The 25,363-nt window shown below is 40.8% G+C and overlaps 1 protein-coding gene across 5 annotated transcripts in view; it reads right to left on the bottom strand.

Moving 5' to 3' along the window:
• TRPC6 (transient receptor potential cation channel subfamily C member 6) overlaps nucleotides 1-23,965 on the bottom strand; it is a 134,726-nt gene extending 110,761 nt beyond the window's left edge. For 2 of the 5 annotated variants that reach the window (XM_086679299.1, XM_086679302.1), the window contains exon 1: nucleotides 23,611-23,964. In XM_086679299.1, coding sequence (XP_086535425.1) covers nucleotides 23,611-23,780 — 170 coding nt within the window. In that variant the 5' untranslated portion in view covers nucleotides 23,781-23,964. Of the gene's footprint in view, nucleotides 1-23,610 lie in introns of all 5 variants that reach the window. The other 3 variants (XM_086679301.1, XM_086679303.1, XM_086679300.1) reach the window with 3 other exon arrangements.
• Between the last annotated feature and the right edge of the window lie 1,398 nt (nucleotides 23,966-25,363).

The following is a 25,363-nucleotide window of genomic DNA, read 5'->3' as shown; positions in this document are numbered from 1 at the left end:
CTCTCTCTCTTTTCCCCTCCCTGCTCATGCTCTGCCTTGCTCTCTCAAAAATAAATAATAAAACATTAAAAATTTTTTTTTTAATTTTAATAAATAAAATTTAAAAAGCAAAGCATATTTATTGACTGTCTGCTATGAGACAAGTTCTATTCTGGGCACTAGGAATAAAGTAGAAAGTGAGTCCACGTCTATCCCTTCATTGAGGTTATACACTAGAAGAGACACATGGGAAAAAGTGAAATAAACACCATGACTTCAGATAATGTAGAGACAAACACTAGTCAGCCAGAGACTACTTCCTTCCCTCCTCTCTCTAACCCCATCTTCCTCACAGCAAAGGACACTCTCCCCTTGCCCAGGGTCTAAAGGCAGAAGCAGTGACTGCTTCCCTCTTTGCACAACCCGAGATACTACCAAGTTCTCCAATTCCTACGTGACTCCAATTCCCAAAACCAGCCGACCACTCCTTTCAAAATCAACGAATCCACAAATGTTTACTCAGCATCTACTACTTCCCATGGTGAATCTGTCAGGCCAGAGAAGAAGGGAAGAGAAGGACGCAGAAGACGTGCGACAGACAAAGCAGGCCAGAGCTGATGAGGACTCAGCAAGTGTCTGCTCAACCCAACTCAATACAGCCAAGCGCCGAAGTGTCAGAGGAACAGAGGGAGGAAGCCAGGATCTTGCCATAGGGAGGACCAATCTCATAGGCAAAGCAAGACCATATTCGTTCAGTCGAAAACACCCATCTCTTCGCATTTTAAAATCTTTAAAATTGGATTTCATGGGGTGCCTGGGTGGTTCAGTCAGTTAAGCATTCAACTCTTGATTTGGACTCAGATCATGATACCAGGGTTGTGGGACAGGGACCCATGTCAGGCTCCACGCTGAGACTGAGTGTGGAACCTGCTTAAGATCCTCTCTCTCTCTCTCTCTCTCTCTCTCTGCCCGTCTCTCTGCTCACACTCTAAATAAATAAACAAATAAATAAATAAAATTGGATTTTATCTTACAATGTTAATGCCTTCAACTGGATGAAATACAGCAATGACGTGCTCTGAGAACTGTGTAGAACAGTGGTCCAAAGTGAGGCTGTACATTTACACACGCATGTGGCTGGACTCCACCCTCAGAGATTCTGCTGCAGCAGTTCTGGAGAAGGGCCTGGTGACCGGGATGTCTAGGAAGTTCCCAAGTGATACTGGGCACATTCTCTGAGAAGTCTTGCTCTGGGGCAGCAGTCTTAACCTGAAGAACCCATACCCCTGGAGCACATGAAAACTTGGAACAGGCACATGACAGGAATAGTTTTACTAAGATCTATTTCCCAATTCTCCATATCCACATGTACTCTTTCCTAAAATGTCCCCTAGATTTTCTTCAGAACACTTGTGTAGTCGGTCACTCATGCTGACTCTCCACTCCCTCCTCCCTTTCACACTCCTCTCTTTACAAAGGGAAGCATAGCCCTTGTACACTCTTAGCATTGCCCTAATGTGTAAAGGCTCTTGAACATTACAGAAATGTCCCAAGGTGCAAGCTAAGCCTCCAGTAATCAGGGCACTCAAAGTTTCCCCATCCACCTTTTTAAAAGATACATTTCTGATAATTAGCAAACAAAATAAAGTCCAAGATCTAATCCTGAACTCACTACTTCCTAGTTGTGAAGTCTTGAGAAACTCAATCTCCCTGTGTCTCAAATTCTCCAACTGTAAAGTGCAGACAAGTATAAGTTCCTTTAAAGAGTATTGTGAGCAGTAAGTGAGTTAATATAAGTAATTAGAATTGTCCTTAGCAGATACAAAATGCTCTATGGATTAGCTATTATTATTATTGTTGTAGTTATTAAGTGTAATAATAATTCAGAAGAAGTTTTTAATTTAAAATTTTTATATAGGTTTTATTTTGGTTCAGAAAACTTCAGACAGTTTTACAATAAAATAAAAGCTTTTTTTTTTTAATGTTTATTTATTTTTGAGAGAGAGAGACAGAGCATGAGCAGGGAAGGGGCAGAGAGAGAGGGAGGGAGACACAGAATATGAAGCAGGCTCCAGGCTCCGAGCTGTCAGCACAGAGCCCGACGTGGGGCTCGAAGTCACGAACTGTGAGATCATGACCTGAGCCGAAGTCAGACGCTTAACGGACTGAGCCACCCAGGCGCCCCTAAAAGCTTTTTTATCAGTAAAAAGCTTTCAAGAAAAAATATGTGTAACGTGACAGTTATTTGAAAGCATGATTTCAAGTAAAAGGATGGAAGCAAATGTTAAAGAAGAGCTTGTGTGTTTTTAAACTGATGGTGATGAATATTGTACTGCTAGCATTTAGATTTAATAACATCCAATTTTAAAAGTGATGGATCTATTCTATTTCCAAATATTAATTTTCACAGTATATTGGTAATTACATCCTTTGCAACTATGTGACCCCATGATGAAAAATTTTAGATGGTAACAAAGATGTGTGGTGGTTTATACTTTTTAACATTCTTTGAGAATAACCAAACTGAGTATTATTACTCAGACCACTGCCAAGAGTAAAACTGTTGGGTTTTAAGGTATTCTCATCTTCACCTTTATTGAGTGTTACACACTTTTTTTCTAACAAGGCTGTATCCTTTTGGTATATACTCCCCCCAGCTCTGTATAGGGTTTCATTGACCAACATCATCATAGATACTTGATATTATCAAGCTCATTTTTTTTTTTTTTTTGCCTATTTACTAGATGTCAAATGAGATCTTTTTGTGATTGTCTTGACATTTTCAAGGTTACTAATAAGACTGAGGGTGATTACTTGTCATTTTGTGTTTCGGCTGCCGTGAGAAAGCTATGTAACCTTGCCCATCTTTTAACGAATTAATAAATTGTCAGTATTTTATAAGTGGTATCTTTTTTTCATCTGCAGTGTTATCTTTCCTTTCTAGTTATGATACTTTTTGATAAACAGAGTTCCTTAATTTTTACGCATTAAATTTATCAATTTTATAATCTATGCTTTGTGATTTTGTGTATGCATAAGAATCCTTTCCTACTCCAAAGTCATTAAAATTTTTTTAAGTTTATTTATTTATTTTGAGAGAGAGAGACAGCAGGGTAGGGGCAGAGAGAGAGGGAGAGAGAATCCCAAGCAGGCTCCACACTGCCAATGCAGACCCTGACACGGGACACCATCTCATGACTGCAACCTGCAAGATCACAGCCTGAGTCAAAATCAAGAGCCAAATACTTAACTGACTGAGCCCATTAAAAATTTAAAGCAACCACAAACATGCTTTGTCCCTTAAAATTCATCTGGAAAAGATTTTTGTGTAGGATGTGAGGTAGAGATCTAAAGTTTGGGTTTTTTTTTTTTTTTTTTTTTTTTTTTTTGCCCATATGGCCATACAATTTCCTTACCACCACGTAATAAAAGATTTTTTTTTCTCATTGAATTACCTAGACACCTCTTTCATATAAATTTGATTCAATTAGTCTATTATGGCCATTTCCACCAGCTTAGTTATTATAACCTTATGATGTATTCTGATATTTGGTAAGTCCCTCCAGATGGTTCTTCTTCAGGAGAGCACTGGCTACACTTTGGTTCTCTCCACATCTGTGCAAATCTCAGAACCAAGGTTGGCCAGTGAGCTCAGCTGGTTAGAGCATGGTGCTAACAAACTTTAGAATCAACTCGCTAATCTTCAGAAAGAAAAAGTCTTAAAATTTTTATTGAAATTGTGGTGAATTTGTAGATCAATTTTGGGAAAAGGCTATTATCTTTAAAATAATCAAGTCTGAATATCTGTGAAGACTGTATATACTTGCATTTCTATGAATATTCTTTAATGTTTTTCAATATAATTTTAATTTCATTCCATTAAAGTCATGCACTTTTTTTTGCTAGATTTATTCCTAAAGACCTTAAGCTTTGTGTTTTCTGTGAATAGTAATTTTTATATTGATTTCTAAGAGTTCAGTGCTGATATAAGTAAATGTAATTGATTTCACATATTGGTCTTGTACATAACAATGTGCTAAATTTTTATTTCTCACAATTTGTTTATGGAATCTGGGGATTTTACTATGTGGACAACCTTATGCTAATAATGGCAGATTTTTTTGTCATTTCATCTTTATTGAGGTATAACTGACATATAAAATTATAAGATATTTAAAGAAAATGTGATTATTTAAAATACATATAGATTGTAATATGATTACCCCCATCTAGTTAACACATCCATCACGTCACAAATTTATTTTATTTTATTTTTTTGGTGTGAACATGTCAGATCTACTCTCCTAGGAAATTTTAATTCCACAATACAATGTTATCAACTATAGACAACCATGGTTTATATAGATCCCCAGAGTTTACTCATGTTACAGCTGAAAGTTTGGACACTTTGACCAACCTCTTCCTATTTCCACCACCCTCAGCTCCTGAAAACCACTTTTCTACTGTTTTGGTGAGTTGTGTGTTTGTTTTAATTTTTTCTTAACGTTTATTTTTGAGAAAAAGAGACAGAGACAGAGTGCAAGCTGGGGAGGGGCAGAGAGGGAGGGAGACAGAATCTGAAGCAGGCTCCAGGCTCCAAGCTGTCAGCACAGAGCCCAATGTAGGGCTCGAATCCACAGACTGTGAGATCATGACCTGAGCCGAAGTCAGACACGCAACTGACTGAGCAAAAACACTGTGTTTGTTTTTGAGTCCACTTATAAATGATGCCATGCAGAATTTGTCTTTCTCTGTCTGGCTTATTTCACTTAACATAATGCCCTCCAGGCCCACCCATGTTATTGCATACTGCAGGATTTCCTTCTTTTTCATTGTATATATATATCACATCTTTATTCATTCATCCATTGATGGGCACTTAAGTTGTTTCCATATCTTGGACATTATGAATAATGTTCTAATACTAATATAATAATGACACGGTTCTATTTCTTTATTTACAAACTTACCATTTTTATTTCTTTCACTTTTCTTCTATGCTTATTGAGGCTCCATTACATGCTTACAGGAGCAGTGATGTGGGCATTGTTTTGCTCTTGAATTTAAGAAGAAATGTATTCAAGATTTCAATATTAAGAATATCTTCCTAAAGATTAGTGGAGATTCCTATTTCGTTGAGTTTTATCATGAATCAATACTGAAATTCTTCAAATGCTTCTGTCTCTACAGAGATGATTATATATATTTTCTATTTTAATTTACTGATGTGGTGAATTACATAGCTTATTTACTTTACATTCTGGATTTGGTTTACCAACATTTTGTTCAGAAAATTTTGTATTTATATTGATGAATAAAATTTCCCTACAATGTTATTTCTTTATACTATTTTGGATGGTGTATGATGGTTACAATGATTCCATTGTAAGAGTTTGTGTGCGACTGAAATTATCTTTTTTTTAATGTTTATTTATTTTTGAGAGAGAAAGAGCATGAGCAGGGGTGGGGCAGAGACAGAGGGGGACAGAGAATGAAGTGATCTACCTTTAAGAAATTTGTAGTTGGGGGCACCTGGGTGGCTCAGTTGGTTAAGTGTCTGACTCTTGATTTTGGCTCAGGTCATGATCTCACAGTTCATGAGATCAAGCCCCACATCAGGTTCTGTGCTGACAGCAAAGAGCCTGCTTAGGATTCTCTCTCCCTCTCTCTCGGCTCCTCTCCTGCTCACATGCTCACTCTCTCTCTGTGTGTCTCAATTTAAATAAATAAACATTTTAAAAAGCAGTTTGTTACTGGTTAGAAGATGGTAGTGGAGTAGGAGTACCCTATGCTCACCTCCTTCCACAAACACAACTAGGTAACTGCCAGATCACCCTAAATACTCCAGATATCGACCCAAAGACTGACAAAACAAACTCCACAACTAAAGGGAGAGAAGAGGCCACATCAAAGAAGGTAGGAAGTGTGGAAATGCAGTTTTGGGGAAAAACAGATTGGGGACTCCACAGTGCAAAGAAAGCCACAGTCGTGGAGAAGGGAAAAAGACAGACTAGCACACAAGGGAGCACATGGGGAAAATGACCTCTTACTTGGGAAGTGAGAGGGGCCAAATTTCCTGAGTTCTTGCCACCAATTGGGGGGGGGGTGGCTTAAAGCCTAGAGTTTCAAAGGTCAGAAGGCTTGGCTGGGAGGAAGCCCAGAGGGCACTTCCCTAACTCCTGGGGAGAAGGCAGGCAAACAACCTGGAGATGGACAGCATGGAAAATTCACCTGAGGAACACCTGGGCACACAAGGCAGGTTACTTGCTCATCTCAGACCATGTCCGAGATACGCAGCATTCACAGAGAAACCCCTCTGGCAACAAAGGAACTAGCTGGCACCATTTCCCTCCCTTGCCCCTTAGTGTAAGCACAGGACCACCTGCATGAACAAGCACAGTGCCAACACTCATTATGTAACTTCCTTCCACCAAGACTCACTGCCCCCAACACATTACAGTGAAAATGCCCTTCCCAGTCATGCACCGCTCACCCATCCCAGAGAAGCCAGGTCCATATCCTTGCTTTCACCACATCTCCTGACACAGGAATTTTGCAGAGCCTCAATTCTAGGGGAGGGGGTGACAGGTCCCATTTCACAAGAAGATCAACAACACACCTAGCTACAACTCACCACATGAAGGCCAGGGACCAAACACTGCCCACAGCAGGCAAAGAGAGTCTCTGAATACAACTGGCCTGAAGGATAAAGTGGCCATAACACGACAGCAGTGCATATGCAGCACACCCTGGCGACACTCCCAGAAGTGCCAGACCCTGGGGAACAGGGGACACTACACAGCAGGGCACTACACGACCTCTTCCTCATAAGGTTATTACCCTCAAGTGCAGAAGATGCAGCTGACTTTCCTAACACACACAGAGGCAGACAAAATGAGGAAACAGAGAAGTTTACAGAGAAGAAACAGAGAAGGTCGTGACCAGAGAATTCAGGCAAAACAGATATGAAAAATACATCTGATAAAGAATTTAAAGTAATGATCATAAGGATACTCACTGGAATTGAGAATAGAGTGGAAAGCATGAATGAGACCCAAACACAGAGATAAGGAATAAAATAGCAGAGATAAAGGGCTCAATAAATGAAATAAGAAACACACCTGATGGAATAAACAACAGGATGGAAGAAGCAGAGGAATGAATTAATGATCTAAAAAGCAGTCTAATGGAAAATAATTAAGTTGAACAAAAGAGAGAAAAAAGAATTACACAAAATGAGAAGAGACTTAGGGAACTCAGTGACTCCATCAAATATAGTAACATTCATATTACTGGAGTCCCAGAAGAAGAAGAGAGAAAAGGGGGCAGAAAATTTATTTGAAGATACAATAGCTAAAAACTTCCCTAATCTGTAAAAGGAAACAGATATCCAAATGCAGGAGGCACAGAGAACTTCCATAAAAATAAACAAAAGTAGATCCACACTATAACATATTGTGATTAAATTGACAAAATACACTGAAAAAGAAAAAAATTTTTAAAGTAGCAATACACCCACAACCATATGGTCAACTCATCTTCAACAAAGGAGGAAAGAATATCCTATGGAAAAAACAAAATCTCTTCAACAAATGGTGCTGGGAAAACTGGACAGCAACATGCAGAAGAATGAAACTGGACCACTTTCTTACATTACACACAAAAATAAATTCAAAATGGATGAATGACCTAAATGTGATACAGGAAACCATCAAAATCCTAGAGGAGAGCAAAGGCAGCAAATTCTTTGACCTCAGCAGAAGTAACTTCTCACTGGGATAGCCGGATACAAGGGAAATAGAAGCATAAATGAACTATTGGGACCTCATCAAGATAAAAAGTTTCTGCACAGCAAAGGAAACAATCAACAAAACTAAAAGGTAACATACAGAAAGGTACAAGGTATTTGCAAATAACATATCGGAAAATAATCTAGTTTCCAAAATCTATAAATAATTTATCAAACTCAACATCTAAAAAATAAATAATCCATTTAAGAAACGGGCAGAAGAAGGGCACCGGGGTGGCTCAGCTGGTTAAGCCTCCAACTCTTGATTTCAGCTCAGGTCATGATCTCGCAGTTCATGAGTTCAACACCCTCATCAGGTTCTGCACTGACAGTGCTGAGCCTACTTGCAATTGCCTCTCTCCCAATCTCTCTGCCCTTCCCCTGCTCTCACTCTTTCTCAAAATAAATAAAAATAAACTTTAAAAAAAATGGGCAGAAGACATGAGTAGACACTTCTCCAGAGAAGACATCAGATGGCTAACAGACACATGAAGAGATGCTCAATTATCACTCATCACCGGGGAAATACAAATCAAAGCCACAATGAGATACCACCTCACACCTATGAGAATGGCTAAAATTAACAATTCAGGCAACAACAGATGTTGGTGAGGATGCAGATAAAGAGGAACCCTTTTGCACTGTTGGTGGGAATGCAAACTGGTGCAGCCATTCTGGAGAACATATGGAGGGAGGTTCCTCAGAAAGTTGAAGATAGAACTACCCTAGACCCAGCAACTGTACTACTAGGTATTTATCCAAAAGATACAAAAATGTTGATTCGAAGGGGCACATGCATCACGATGATTATAGGAGCACTAGCAATAATAACCAAACTATGGAAAGGGCCCATATGTCCATCTACAGATGAATGGATAAAGAAGATGTGGTAATTATATACACACAATGGAATATTACTCAGAAATCAAAAAGAATGAATTATCATTTGCAACTACATGGATGGAACTAGAGAGTATTATGCTAAATGAAATAAGTCAGTCAAAGAAAGACAAATACCATATGATTTCACTCCTTTGTGGAATTCAAGAACAAAACAAATGATCAAATGGGAAAAAGAAAAAAAAGAGAGAGGCAAACCAAGAAACAGACTCTTAACTATAGAGAACACACTGATGGTCACCAGAGGGGAAGTGGTTAGGATGATGGGTTCAATAGGTGATAAAGATTAAGGACTAAACTGTGATGAGCACCGGGTGATGTATGGAAGTGTTGAATCACTATATAGTACACCTGAATCTAGTATTATACTGTATGTTAAATAACTGAAATTAAAACAAAAACTTAAAAGGAAAAAAATGAAATGTTAAAATTTATAAAATTCTCTGAATCCATCTTTTCTTTATGAGAAGATTTTTATATACTGATTCAATTCCTGTATTTGTTATAAAAACCATTTAGGACTTCTCTAGCTTCATGAATCAGTTTTGGTATGTTCTATTATTCTAGAAATTGGCCACTGTGTGTTAAATTTTCAAATTTTTAGCATCTGAAATATTTTCATTGTAATTTATCTTTAAGTATTTTAAAACTTCTATTATGATTTCTTCTTTATCCATGAAATGTATATATAAATGCATAATTTTCTAATTTATGAAACTCTTTATTTTTGCTATATGAGAGTTCCTTTCCTCCACATCCTCACCAATACTTGTTTCCTGAGTTTTTTATTTTAGCCATTCTGACAGGTGTGAGATGATATCTCATTGTGGTTTTGATTCATATTTCCCTAATGATCAGTGATGTTGAGCGTCTTTCCATGTGTCTGTAAGCCATGTGGATGTCCCCTTTGGAAAAGTGTCTATTCACGTCTTCTGCCCATTTCTTAACTAGGTTATTTGTTTTTGGTTTTGAGTCTTATAAGTTCTTTATATATTTTGGATACTAACCCTTTATCAGATACGTCGTTTACGAATATCTTCTCCCATTCCATTGATTGTCTTTTACTTTTGTTGATTGTGTTCTTTGCTATGCAGAAGAGTTTTATTTTGATGAAGTCCCAATAGTTCATTTTTGCTTTTGTTTCTCTCACCTCAGGATATTTATATAATTCAATTGTATTGTGATCATACAGTCTATGAGATACATATCCTTTGCTACAATTTATATGTGCTAGACCCAGAAGCAGAGCCAACAAATTTTAATGTTTCACATGTGCTTGAAAAACAGTGGACATTCTTTAAATAGCCAGATTTTATATATGTCAAATAAATCATGCTAGATCATTTAACTTTCAAGTTTTCCTTATTTAAAAATGTTATTCAACCTATTGAAAATTGAGATTCCCCACTATGATGGTAGGTTTTCAATACGGCTTTTAGAGTTCCTTTATATTTGCTTTTATTTCTAAGGCTACTTCATGGTAGGTATGCAAGGTTTTTACTTTTACACCTGAAAGATGAATTATACTTTTTATAATTTTGTAGTGGCCCCTCTATTTCCCTACTAACAGCTTTTCCTTTAAAGCATTTTTTCTTTTGGTTTAGTGTACCTACCCACATTTCTTTTTGTGCTTTCTAGATATATTTTTCTTCCTCTGTTGATAACCAGTTTTTCCATATCCTTATGTTTTAGGGATATCTTATATTTAAATGAAAAATAGCTAGATTAAGAAAAATCCATTTTGCAAATCTGTGTTATCCCCTTGGTGAATTTCACCAGTTATTTTTATTATCCTAACTGATATATATGGACTTGTTTTTACCATCTCATTTTTGGCTTTGAATTTATCCTGTTTCTTTCTCTAGGCTTCTTTTCCCTTACTTGTTTTCTCCCTAGTTCTTTGTTTGTCTGCTTTCCTCTTCCTCTTTATTTTCTCTCCAGTGATCTGAGGAGTTCTACTCTATTTCTACTTTTGTGTATATTCTTGTATAGTCTACCTTTGATGTTAAATCATCATCCACTCCCAAACAATACATCTTTAGGATTTTTTTAAGTATGGTGACTTGCTCCCAGCTTACATGACATTGTTGAGTATTTTATTTCTGTCCTTTTTTAAAACTCACACATTAGCAATTATTAGTATAGGAGAATGGTTAAAGTTACCTATATATGTATCTGTTTCATTGCTCTCCTTCCTTTCTTACCTCAGACCATCCTCCTAGGAAAAGTTTCCATTTCCAAAATACAGTACAGACTGTCCCTGGTTTACAATGGTCCAGTTTACAATTTTTTTACTTCATTATAATGTGAAAATGATCTGCATTCAGTAGAAACCATACATCAAATGCTGCACTTTGATATTTTTTCCAGGACCAGCAACATGTGGTATGATACTCTGGTGATGCTGGGCACAGCTCCCTGTCCACCAGGGAAAACCACTCTGCTTTCCACTTCCAGGACAGTCTTCAATAAATTACATGAGGGGCGCCTGGGTGGCTCGGTCGGTTAAGCGATCGACTTCGGTTCAGGTCATGATCTCACGGTCCGTGGTTTCGAGCCCCGCGTTGGGCTCTGTACCAACAGCTCAGAGCCTGGAGCCTGTTTCAGATTCTGTGTCTCCCTCTCTCTGTGACCCTCCCCCGTTCATGCTCTGTCTCTGTCTCAAAAATAAATAAACGTTAAAAAAATTTTTTTAAAAATAAATTACATGAAATATTCAACACTTTATTATAAAATGGCTTTTAGGGGCGCCTGGGTGGCACAGTCGGTTAAGCGTCCGACTTCAGCCAGGTCATGATCTCGCGGTCCGTGAGTTCGAGCCCCGCGTCGGGCTCTGGGCTGATGGCTCAGTGCCTGGAGCCTGTTTCCGATTCTGTGTCTCCCTCTCTCTCTGCCCCTCGCCCGTTCATGCTCTGTCTCTCTCTGTCCCAAAAATAAATAAAAAACGTTGAAAAAAAATTTAAAAAAAAATAAAATGGCTTTTATTAGATGATTCTGCCCAACCGTAAAATAATGTAAGTGTTCCGAGAACCTTTAAGGCGGGCAAGACTAAACTATGAAATTCAGTAAGTTGGGAACGAGTTATTGGGATGTAACCCCATCGTAAATTGAGAAAGATCAGTACATCCTTTACATGTCCTTTTCATGTGAATATGGTGGTTATAAACTCTTTTGGGTTTTTTTTCCCTGAAAATGTCTCTGTTTCAAACTCTTTCTTGAAAGAGAATGTTCCTTAGTACAAAACATTAATGTGACTTTGAATATGTCATTCTGCTACCTTCTCTTGCCAATGCTGCTGTTGAGAAGTTCACTAAAATAAAATTCTTTCCTTGGTAGGTGATTTGTATTTTACTCTCTGGCTGTTCACAAGAATTTTTTTTTTTTTTTTTTTTTGAGAGAGAGAGACTATCCCACTTGCAGTCAGCACAGAGCCCAATGCAGGGCTTGAACTCACAAATCATGAGATCATTACCTGAGCCAAAATCCAGAGCTAACCAGCTGAGCCCCGCGATGTCCCATACAAGATGATTTTTAATGAAGTTGGTATAATCCAGTTCTAGTTCCTTGTACCTGTGTGCGGATCTCTCTATTCTCTCATTTTGTGGCTTCTCTGTAGCCTTATCTCTCACCAGTTCTTAGCACTTATACACTATTTTTCCAGTTATTTCCTCAACCACAATTCTGTTTATTGTTTACGGGATTTTGAATATATGTAACCTGGTCTTTCCATTTCTAGCCTCTACATGTCTTAACCTCTCTCACAGGTTATATTTCTTTTCTTTCTGCATTTTGAGAAATTTCTCAATGTGTATCTTCCAGGTTACAGCTAACTTTTCTTCCCTTACAGGCAATTCTGTTTCAGGCTACATGCAATCTTCCAGAGCTAACTCTGGTCTATTGATCTTTGTAACTCACTGATAATTTTTATTTATGAAAGTTGTATTATTGTTTTCTGGGGTTTTTTTTTCAGTATGCTTGCTCATTTTGAACAATTTTCTTATGCTTGTTCACTTTTGGGATTCCATCTTTATTTCTTTACACAATTCATACAAAATCATTTTATACTCTTATTGCTAATCCTTATACGAATTCCTTCAACAGTTTATACCTTGTATGTGGTTTCTGCGGACTCCTACTCATGATGGCTGTTTTCTTGTGTTGGGTGAATTAAATAAATACACACTCAAATCAAGGATCACCAATCTGCACAGAAGCTAGGGGACTGGAGTTAACTGAGGAGTCCAAGGTGGTGTCCTGAACCCGATTTCAGGAATTCTGCCTTTCATGAGAACTCACTCTGCAACGCTGCTCTGCTAGCCTAAGCCTTTGTACATGTGTATTTACGTGTACAGACAGGGGCTGGGCTGGTTACTTCCCTTACTTCCTGCAAGCAGAGAAATATAAATTGTTTTATGCAGAACCTAGTTGTTTTGTAATAAGATGACTGCCAACATACATCATCGGAGGCAGAATTTCAAAAAAGTCTTTCAAAACCTCGTAATATTTAGAAAAAGAAAGCCAGCTAAGTGATAATGAGCTTATTTAACAAGAAAATGTTCACCCCTTGGGTAATTTTACCCCATAAAATCTTGGCTGATCTGAGTAAGAACAAACTTACTCCACATCTTCTGAAATTTCAGATAATCCACATCAGGAAGAAGGTCAATATGAAGATAAAAATAAAATTTCTTGGTCCTTTAGTACAAATATAAAATTACTTCATCTTATTTTTATTTAAGAAATAAACTTGAAAAGTCATTTTTCTCATACTTTCTCATAAAACACTAAATTACTTTCCTGACATTGTACCAAGCGTAAGATACAGACACGTCATTATTCTCCTAAAATATATCAACGGTACCTGGTATACAGTAGTATTTGATGAGAATTTGCTGGATAAAAAGACAATATTTTGCAACTTATCCAATAATATCTGATCATTGGATCCTAGTTAGAAAAATGAATGTTTTAATCTCACGGCTTTATTCTTAGATGAATACACAGTAATGGTTTTCTTGATTTAAATTAGCTTTAGTTCCTAACTCTGGTTTTTATAATGAATCTAAATTAAGTGGCTGATACAATTGAATACCAAAATGCTAGTGGAGTTTAAAAAATGTCTAGTATTTATTTATTCTTGAGAAAGAGGGTGGAGAGGGGAGCAGCAGGAAGAGAGAATCCCAAGCAGGTTCCACACTGACAGCGCAGAGCCTGACACGGGGCTTGATCTCGTGAACCATGAGATCACGACCTGAGCCGAAATCAAAAGGCTGAACCACCTAGGTACCCCTCCAGTGGGATTATTTTTAAATGTTACTCTTAGGCAATACCCCTGGTAATTCTGATTTAGTTGGACTTTCATAATTCTTAGGGAATCTATATTTTTAAAAATAATCCAGGTGATTCAACAGCCAGATTTGCAAACCACATCCTCACCCTCTGGTATATGTGTTTAGACAAGAAGCTGCTAATATATTCTCAGTGTTTACATCACATAATGTGCAACACTGCTCCTTTAAGTAAATACCTCTCACTGTAATTTTCTAGTGAGTGTGTCTCAGACTCTTGCATGTAAGAAGGGGGTGAAGATAACTGCCAAGCCTCTCTGGGCAGACGGGGGATTATAATACAATTTGAAAATAATTGATCTAACTTTTAGAAGACAGATTATAATGAAAAGCAACTAAATGACTTTGACTTTAAGGTTTGCCCAGGCACAACTTGGTCCAAATCAAGGTCCAAATCTAGTATCAATAATATGCAACTTTGGGGCGCCTGGGTGGCGCAGTCGGTTAAGCGTCCGACTTCAGCCAGGTCACGATCTCGCGGTCCGTGAGTTCGAGCCCCGCGTCGGGCTCTGGGCTGATGGCTCAGAGCCTGGAGCCTGTTTCCGATTCTGTGTCTCCCTCTCTCTCTGCCCCTCCCCCGTTCATGCTCTGTCTCTCTCTGTCCCAAAAAAATGAATAAACGTTAAAAAAAAAAAAATTTAATAATATGCAACTTTCAGACCATTTTCACTTAACCATTCCTTTCCCACTTTCTCCATTTTAAATTGGATTATTTCATTTAAGTATTGAAGACTTTCCTAGATATAATCAGTTTTGGTCTTTGGAAGTTCAGTTTTTATAAAATTATTTCCATGAGCTTACATAAAAATCCAAGAACCTTTCCTCTTACCATTTTAGTAAAAAGAGAAAAGATAAATTCCCATGGGTGTTTTATCAGCACAATGCAAAAAAAGAAATAGTTTATATTCATATTTTCTTGTTTGTAGGATTATCACAGATATTGAGCACCATTTCAGGGCTCAAGTATATACCACATGCTCTTGGAATTCATCAAATGACCTGCGCTGCAAGAACAGAATCTGACAGTGTGGTGTTTCTGAAAAAGCTAAGATGAAAACATGGCACCTTAATGCCAAAGTCTAGCAACACCATTTAAGGACCAGAAAGACAAGCATTTCAGAGATAAGGCCAATCCACTGACATCAGTTTGTACAAAGCAAACACCGATTCACTCATTCACCAAACATTTAATGCTGAATAGTCCTCAGTCACTGTTCACAGACTAGATCCCTGTCCTCGTGGAGATGTGGTTCTCCTGGAGGGAAAGAGGTCCAGACAGCGAGGGGCAAAAAACAAGCGAGCAAGCAAGCAAGCAAGCAAGCAAACATAAGCCCAAATAAGCTGTCCAATATGAGCTCAAGTTCTGGTTCAGATGCCTGACAGCCATAAAACGGGAAGGCACCTTGTGCTTTTGAACCTCTGCTTCCTCTTTTACAGACGGAAATCCTAGACCCTACCACACAGGTTTGCTGTGAGGATCAAAGTAGTTCACCACATAAAGCAAGACTGTCATAGTCTTATCTGTGTTTTAAAGTCAGCGAGAGAAGAAAGTTCAAACCTCGTAAATGTGGGACACACCATCAAGGATAGCCTTTGCCTCATCATCTTTCCTGCCCCACGTCTTCTGTCATTTACGCTAACAGCAAACACCAGAAACTATTCAGCAAAATAGGCTAGCTCCACATGATTGCAAAGTCCTGTTAATTGTCCAGCACCAACAGCGTTTGGTCTATCAGGGAATCCACAAGTTCTTTAAGAAAATGTTGCGTCCACTGTTCTGACACAGAGGACACCTCCACGTGGGAAAACATGGGCAATGAAGTCTCTGAGTTGCAAAGCGACTCAGAAAGTCCATTTCTGGATGTGAAGGAGCTGTGGGAATACTTTAACCAAATTTATTTTCTTTATATTTCCTCTTCTCATATGTGTATAAGAGTTACATGTGACCAAATCTATATCTAAGTACAAAGCGCTGTTTCAATAGATACAAAACAAAAACCTAAACCATAGTTTAACTGACAGCATTTTTTGCTTGTGTTTTGAATATATATAAAATATCAGGGCAGGGGCGCCTGGGTGGCTCAGTCGGTTAAGCATCCGACTTCGGCTCAGGTCATGATCTCATGGTCCGTGGGTTCGAGCCCCAAGTCAGGCTCTGTGCTGACAGCTCAGAGCCTGGAGCCTGTTTCAGATTCTGTGTCTCCCTCTTTCTGTCTCCTCCCCTGCTCATGCTCTGTCTCTCTCTTCTCAAAAAAAAATAAACGTTAAAAAAAATTAAAATAAAATATCAGGGCAGGCTTCACAATTGATAGAACTTTAGATTCAATGAAATATGGTGCCTGGAACATCAAAGGAGCTTAAACAAATATTTACTGAAAGAAAGTAATGCATTCTGCAAAATGGAATACAATGTCTGGCCCTGAATGCCCTCCAAGAAAAGATGTTCTGCAGAAAACGTTGCCCTGGGCAGTAGTGGAGATTCTCACTGTGCCCAGGGATCAGCTTTGAAGTCACCACAGCAAGCCACCCTTCAACCCTTCAATGCACAATTCTTCCTCAAAGAAGTCAACATAGTAGCAACAGACCCGAGTTTTATCTGTAACAGTTTAAGTACCTAAAAGAATTTTAGGCTTTATAAATCATGTCATTTCCAATTATTGTAACTTTCAAAATGATTTTGTTGGAAATCCCCACAAAGAAAACTCTTCCGAGTTTTGTGTGAAGGTTTTGTGCTACAAACCAGAGGCACTGGAATTTGAAAATGAAATCGGCCTTGAATAGGCATCGGTCTTCACATGGCTATCCACACTGTCACTGCCTTCCAGTAACACACACTTTCAGATGAATACCACGGAAAATGCCTTTAAAAATCATGCACATCATGCATTGAAATCCTCACTTTCACACCTCACACTGGAGTGAGGTCAGTTTTTCCAATACAGCCTGCGTTACCGCACAAAAGCAACTTCATCCACATGACAGGCAGAAATGAAGCCGAAAAGAAAGCTTCCTCTCTTGTGATCTTGGAAGAGCCATCATCAGTTTATGTACCATCTGGTAAAATTAGTAAGTAATCTACAGATTATGTATGGAGTTTTTGTATATTCACGATTTTCCTTTGGTGACAAAGATTGGCTGTGTTTTAAAACCTAGTTTCCCTGTTTATCTGCAAAAGTGATAAAATAGAGTTTTCTACTCCTTCCTTTCTTCCTTCCTCTTTCTGTCAACTACTAAGTGTGCAATCTTTAGCAAGTCACTTACCCTCTCTGCTGTGGTGCTTTCCTCTTTCCTATCAGGGATTATAACAGTGCATACCTCATAGGCTTGTTAAATAAGTATTAAATCAGGTAGAAGGTATGCAGCACTTAGAAGAGAGCCTAGCACTTGGAAGCCCCTCATAATTTTTATTATTTTTATCTTTATTAATTTTATTATTGCTACACATAGTCATGTAAGGCCAAGGTCGAAATAAATGAATAGATTCCTAAGTTAGTGAAAGAGGAAGTGGAGTATAAAGCTTGATCTTTAAAGATGATGATTTCAATAGAAAGACAAGGCAAAGGTGAACATATGTGTCACTGCTCATCATAACCTTCCTTCCTGCCTCCTCCCCTCACCCAGAGTACAACCCAATGTCAGGAGCATGGGACAGCAATCTTGTTTCAGGGGATCAGAGCCCACCTGTGCTCTCTCAAGTAGCCATGAGAAGACGGAGAAGAAGAAATGACGAGGGTGCCCTCCAGGAGCACATGTGGTGACATTAAAAATAGCCAGGTGACCACTCTGAAGAGGAAACTATATTTGCATGATAGCAAGAAAAGGGCCTGCTCCAAGGTAGGTATTCAAAACTGTTAGTTCCCCCCAGATATGTGTAAATATTTTCGATGCCTCCTCTACTGAAGCAGCACTGGCACTACACTGTCAATGATTTTGGTTAACATCATTTCTCCCCTTCGTCCTGGCTGAGCTACCCGAATCAGGTAGAGAACAGTTGCCATCATGTATGTTCTGCTCCCTGTAACACTCAGTCCTGATTGCTTGCTGCCAACAGACGTTCCGTAAGAAACGAGTCAATCAGTTCCGAGGGTTGAAGAGTCTTGAACAGCATACCAACTTTAGACGCCAAAGTTTAACTGGAATTTGGCATTTGGATGAGCACTTCTCCCTGGACTGAAAGCAGCAGAAGATTCCTAAACAAAGAGCAATCACAAGTGGTAATTTTATCCAACTGGGTCCAATGATATTTCGCATATTTTATAAAGGAGTGAGAAACACAAGAATGGACTCAAGAAAATGTTTTCATTTTATGATCTACTCTCTAGGAGCAAAGATGAATTGCCTTATGAAGTTACTTCTTACAACACAAGGGACAAAACTGTCTAGAAAAAAAACGATGCAATGTCTTCCTAGAGGTAACATTCTGTTACAGAATAAATGTGGGCCTTTCGGTACATCTGGCAATAACTCCACAACCTACAAAGCTGACCCCCTAAAAAAACATGTTCATGATCATAATTTGTTATCAGCGGATGTTGATTACTTCAAGCCAGAGGACATTTGGAAACAAAATGGGTAGTTTCTGTTGTGCAAAACAGATCTCCAAAGTGGTCAACTAGAAAAGACCCACAGTAAATCCAACAGGCTGGGGCAGATGTCCACTCCTCAATGCAGGGGAAGCAAATCCGAAGGTGATTTTTACATTTCCTTCTCCCCTGCTAGCAGCTCCCAAACTGCAAACCCTTAACCAAAGTCCAGGTCTTGCTTTATGGGTTTTCTGAAAGGTCATAATAGATAACAGGATTCTCTATGACATCTAAACCACTACATACGAATCCCTTTTTATGCATATCCATATTTAAAGAGATCCTATCAGCAAAGGAACACTAACTTTGTATATACAACATTACATTAATACAGAATAAACAATGCTTTTACGTGAAAGAAAAACCATAGTTCTTTCAAGCTACACATGACATAACAGGAATCAAGATACATTATGAGTGCACTTCCATTGTGTATATTTTTATTTTAAAACTTATGCACTCAAGTATCTTGTTCCTAGTTCATTTGTATCTTGGTATATTTCCTCTTATCTTTAATGTTCTGCAATTTCAACATGGTATGTTGAAATGGGTTTAGTTTTGTGCATTGCCCTAACATTGTTGTACTTCAATTCATCATTTCTGGAAAATTATCACCCCTTATCTATTCAAACGTTGCCTCTCCGTTGTTGTCTGTATTCTCTCCTTCTGAGCCTCCTCCCTTCTCGCTCCATAACTCACCAATGTTTATATTTATCATTTAGTTCTGTCTCTGGACCCTGGCTATTATCATCAATTATGCTATGATTAATCTGCATTTTAACCCTTCCAGTGAGTTTTTTATTTCAAAACTATATTTTTATGTATAGACTTTATTTGTTTTTAAAAAAAATAAGTCTTTTATTTTCTTAGGGTATGATTTCTTCTTATATGCTGTCAACATTTTATACCCACCCATTTTCCATCTCTTTCATGTTGTTGTATTATGTCAAGTCTTTAAGTTTAAACACTGCTGTCATGCCTTATGCTGACTCTGCCTCATGGACGGTATCATCTGCTCACGCTCAGTCTTGGTTGATTGTTTCCCTGGGTGTTTGGTCATGTATTTCAGGGAGCATTTTCTCAGCGGGCTTGCTGTTTTCTTGAAAGTCCTTGGCACTCTAGGTGGTTGGTTCCAGCTTTCAGGATGGTTTTGGGTTTTACTCTTTGAGGAGCCCCAGGGCTATTTTTCTACTTGAAGATTTCTAGGTCAGCAGGTGGTGTGCAAAACAAAAACAAAAACTCACATGACACGCAGGCTAAAAGAACACAATTCTTAGGGGAAGATTTCTTTGCCTCTCACTAATAACGTTTCTTGTTCTCACTCTGTGCTGGTGGTATTTTTCCAGCCTAACCGTTCATTACAGTAACGGTCCTGGGTTTATGTAGGAGGCAGGCATGTCTCAGTCCCAGCTCTGCGCCTTATCTGGGACCAAGGCCTTCACTTCATCTCTGTCCATGCAGACGTCAAACTCCACCTTCTGTGTTCACACAGAATCCCTGGGGCAGCCACAGCATCCGTTCATACACAAGCTACCCTCTGACTTTCAACTTCTCTGCTTCAGGTACATGGTAATAATCCTTTCTCATTGACTGATTGGCTGATTGCAAAATTAGTTACTGTTTTAAAATCATGTCAAATATTTTATCCAGTATTACTAAGTGTTTGTAATCATGAGCTTTTTAGATGATCTCAGTCTACTGCATTGCTTTAGTGTATGAATACTTTACTGTTTAATTATTCACAATCATTTAACCAATTAGTCCTTCCAAAGCAGAAGTTTAGTGGAACTGTATTTCAGATCCTGAGTAGTTAGAAACCCTTCACATTATTTTTTATGTCCAGGATTCTTCCCCTTGTTTAGAAGTAACGGACTAGAGAGACATATTTTTAAATTCTAAATGAAATAACTCTCTGAAATACCTCCTGGGATCCTGGAAGGACATGGACCATTTCCTCCTAATCACCATTACAAACTGATCAAAATACAGTATATTAATTGATTTGTGAGAAAACTTGGGGGAAAAAAAAGGGAAACAATCTTTTTTTTTTTCTAAACACCATTTGAATGTTACCACTTATACTATTAAGTCCTGAAAATCTGTAACTGCTCTCAAACAAGATGATTTGCCATACTCCTCAGGAATAGAAGCCTCATGATATAAATAATGTAACATAAAAATCTTTCTACATATACAAACTATGAAACAGAATATTTTGCAAAAGTCATAGAATTTATCCCACAGAAATGACAACTTGCAATGATTTGTGATCTTATAAAGGAAAAATCTCAATGATTTGAGAAAATGGTGAGGCCCAATCCACAGTGCCTCTTTCACAAATAGTAAGCCTCCCACTCTAGGAAAAGACATGAAATTGTTTAAATCAAAGTCAAAAGTGTAAGGAAGGGCTTATTTCTATTCTCCACCAGAAGGAAGCAGTCTTCTACAGCTTGATCTCATACATCATAGGTGGGGAATGCTGTTGTAGATTAAATTTTTACTTACTAGATTATTCCACTGGAAAAACAGAGTAAGCAGTGATGAACACTATAATATATTTATATAATATAATTATATATAACATAAAGAATCTTGGGAAATAATAGATTTAGACAAAAGCCAAGTCTTACTCCAGAATATGGTTCACTCTTAAATTCATCATACTATCTTCAGCATGATACAGGGGATGTTCATTACGAATTGAAGCAATTAAAATGTGTCATCTGTCTACTGCCCTGGTCTATGCATTTAGTCGTCTGAGATTCCTGAACTAAGAGAGAAAAATACTTACTCTCTAGATAGTAGGTGATGTTAAGAAGTAGACAAATCAGTAAGGCAGGGGGATCACATTTGCATAAAGCATTGGAGAAAGTTTACACGACAACTTGGAACCAGTGTCTCTCACCACTAATTTACAACCACAAGTTTTTAAAATCAAATTATTTTTCTCACAGACATAGTAACAAGTGACTGACTATAGAATGATCAGTTGAAAAAATTTAAATTTTGTCTATAGGACAGTCTAATTTTTAAAAAGCAATGTAGCTTTCTAAAGTTGTTTAAGTTAGCTTCAGACAACATTACTAAATATATAACCCTCAGGCTTAGTAGATCTCAAGTCTAAGCCAATTAAAAAAATCACTTACGTTTTAAACATATACCCTGAAAGCAAATTTGAAAATAGCTGTATTCAGAATATCCAGGATCGATTTGTTTTTCCTGGTTGTTTTTCTTGGCATAGATCCCCATGCTCCTCATAGTGTGGTCCATGGACCAGGAGCCTCAACACATCTCAGAGATCGCTGTTAATGCAGAATATCGGGCTGCACGTAGGCCCTATTGGAGTTACAGTCTGCATTTGAACAAGATTCCCAGGAAATTCGTATGTCCATTAAAGCATGAGAGACACTGTGCTATAAGACACAGAAGTTGTTTTCTAATTTAAAGTCAAGGACAAGACTTCATTGGGGACGATGAAAATGTTCCTGGTGTTTCTTCACAGCTCTGTAGATGCATTAACCACTGACCTATACAATGTAAACGAGTGAATTCCATGGTATGTGTAATAGATCTTAATTTTTGGAGAAGGAAAAAAGATAATAGTAAATGCTTTCAAATTGTACAGCACATAGACGAACGGTACCAGTTCCAACTTACTTCTTTTATCTTGGGAAAAATTAGATGCACCGTTTCCGGGGGCTCACCTCTCCTGAGAAAGGGAAGGGCACCAGGCCTGGGCTCTGGGCGGACCTGACCAAGCCTGAAAGGACACGGGTCCATAACAGGGGTTTGCCAGGAGCCTGCCCCCACGACCCCACCCCCACCCCCAGCACACACAGCTCTCCCGGAACCGCTCTCGGCCGGGAACCCGGGAACCGCGTGCGGAAAGAAAGTGACGCTTCAGGAAGCCACACTAACCAGAAGGAGCCAAGCGACAGGAGCAGAAACGCTATCTGGGCCGCAAGTGCGCTCGGGGTGGCTGGGGAGGGAGGGAGGGCTTGGCCCTCATTCCACTCCCCTCCCCCCAGAAAAACCTCCAGTTTCTTAAGTAAAATCCCCTCGTTACTCAGAGCTGGCTGCAGACGACCTCGACCCCCTCGCCGGGACCGCGACCGCGGACGAGTCTCCCGCCCCGCACGTCCGCGCCCCTGCGCGCCCTCGCGCGCCCTCCGTGGGAGCCGGGTGCCAAGGGGTCGGGGAGAGCCAGCGGGTCGGTGCCCTAGAGTCGGGCGCTGGACGACCCGGGGAACGGAGGGGCAGGGCCGGGCGGGTCCACTCCTGCAGGGATACCTTCCAACTTGTGCTCGACCGGCAGCCTGCTGACCGAGCTGGCCGCGAGCAGGGCAGGGGCGGGCGGGGACCCCGCAGATCCCAAGAGTTCTGGCATCGCCCCGCGGACCGAGTCTAGCGGCCGCGAATCTAACCCGGTCCCCCGTCCAGACCGTGACCCGCCCGACAGGGCGCCCCGGGGTCGCGCTCCTCCCCCAGTCCCGCCGACATCCCCACGAGCGCTCACCGGGGACACACAGCGACGCGCCCTCCCCCGCGCCCGCCCGTGGCGACCCCTGCCCGTACTCACACGACGAGTGGTAGCTCCCCCTTGCCCCCCCCCGCACTCACTCGCAGCGGTGGTCTCCCCCCACACCCTCCTCCCGCACTCACTCGCATTGGTGGTAGCCCCCTTCGATGCCCCCCGCACTCATCCGCAGCGGTCGTAGGCCCCCCGCACCCGCAACCCCCACCCCCGACAGCCCCCCAGCACTCATCCGCAGCAGCGGTAACCCCCCGCACCCGCAACCCCCACCCCCGACAGCCCCCCAGCACTCATCCGCAGCAGCGGTAACCCCCCGCACCGCCACACCGCACTCACAGGAGGGGTGGTAGCCCCCCCGCACCCCTACGTCCCCCGCACTCACAGGAGGGGTGGTAGCCCCCCCCGCACCCCTACATCCCCTGCACTCACAGGAGAGGCGGTAGCCACCCCCCGCACCCCTCCCCCCCCAGCACTCACCCGCAGCGGTGGTAACCCGGCTCCGGCCGCGGGGGTTGAGCCTCGCCGCCGTCCCCCGGCCCCGCGTCCAGCAGCAGGTAGTCCCGGCTCTCCTGGCGCCGTGCACCGACCCCAGCCGCCCTCCGGGGAGACCCGGCCCTCCGGGGCGCGAACGCGGGGCTCCGGTTCATGGCCGGCCCGGGACCCGCTGGCCGGGGCGCCGCGGGGACCAAGTGCAGGGGGGGCGTGCGGGCTGCGCGGCTCCGAGCTCCGCCAGCGGCTCCAGGCCGGCCTGGGGGCGAGTCAGCACTGGGGGCGCAGCGGGGGCCCCGCCCGGAGCGCGGCCGGAGAGGGGGCCCCGCGGTGGGGGGGGGGGGGGAGGTGGGGGGGGCGGAGCGAGCAGAGGCGGGCGCGGGGCCCGACCCACGAGTTACCATGCCGACCGGACGCCCGCCCTGCGCCCACGTCCTCCCGGCCGCCCCCTCCTTTAAAGGGATCGAACCCGGCTCTTGGAGAGGGTTGGGGCGGGACAGCCGCGTGCTCCTGCCGCCTGCTTAGCTTCATTCGTTCCTCCCTCCCTCCTTCATTCCCTCCTTCTTCCCGCCTTCATTCGTTCCTCTCTCCCTCCTTCCCTTCCCTTTCCTTCCTTCCGTCTCTTCTTTCCCCCTTCCTTCTTTCTTTCTTTGACTTTTTCTTTCTTTCCTTGTTTTTCTCTTTTTTTTCTTTCCTTCCTTCCTTCCTTTCTCTCTCTTTCTCCCCCCTAAAAGTCCGCTTATTTCGAAATCATACATATTGACAACTTTCTAGAAGTTCCTTTAGGTAAGTTTCTTGTAGAACCAAAGGAACTTTTTTTTTTTAGAGGACAAGACCCTCTCCTTTCTCCAGATTGTCTTCATTTTCTTAAAGCATTTTCTCTCCTATTCCCAACCCCTGGAGTTACTGCAACGCTTTACTTTAAAATGAACAACGTTCCGTGTTCCCAACACCAGATGTGCACAGTTCCTGAGCAAACCAACAAAAATAGGCAGGCATTTTCTGATGATACGATAAAGAGGACAACAAGCTGCTTACTTCAGAGGAAACCTTTCCTTCCATCACTGCAAATGCTGAAATTATTTCTCTGCCAGATGTTCCCCACATTTCTAAACTGTTTTTAATGTTAAGACTGAGTTTTAAATGCTGATTTAGTCTTCACAGATGTGAGAAAGCTTCTCAGTAAGGATGAATCCATATCTGTAGTAGTTGAAGCAGTAGTCAATTAGGAATCCATCGACTCATTCATTCAATGAGTATTTAATCAATGGCAGCTGTGTGTCAAGCACCATTTTAGGATTCAGAGGTAAATTTGCCTGATAAGGGCCCTATCTGCCTTCAAAGAGCTTTCATGGAAGAAAAGGACACAGAGTAAACAGGCAAATGAAAAGTACCAGACAAAGCCTACAATGAAAATAAGGTTGATGTGATACTAACTGGGACTATTTCAGGTTAGGTGGTTAAAGGAGACCTCTTAGAGGAGGTGCCAGTTAGGTGAAGAGACCTGAGGAGGAGCCGGACTTGAGAAGATCAGAAGCCCATTACAATTGGATTGAAGACAGCCAGACTGTCTGAAATTCCAGAGGAAAGGTACCTTCGCTTCCCACGAACAGGTAAGCAATGCAGTGCATATTGGAAGCGTGAGCAAAAGCAATCAACTTGATCGAGGGGGAAAGATAACAAATTCAGAATATCTGACTCTGCCAGCACACTAGGAACTAAAGCTCAGAGAGGCTGGGAA

This window comes from Puma concolor, chromosome D1, assembly GCF_028749965.1.
Source record: "Puma concolor isolate L17-30 chromosome D1, mPumCon1.1.hap2, whole genome shotgun sequence".
NCBI lineage: Eukaryota > Metazoa > Chordata > Mammalia > Carnivora > Felidae > Puma > Puma concolor.
This window is presented reverse-complemented; position numbering and strand designations above follow the sequence as displayed.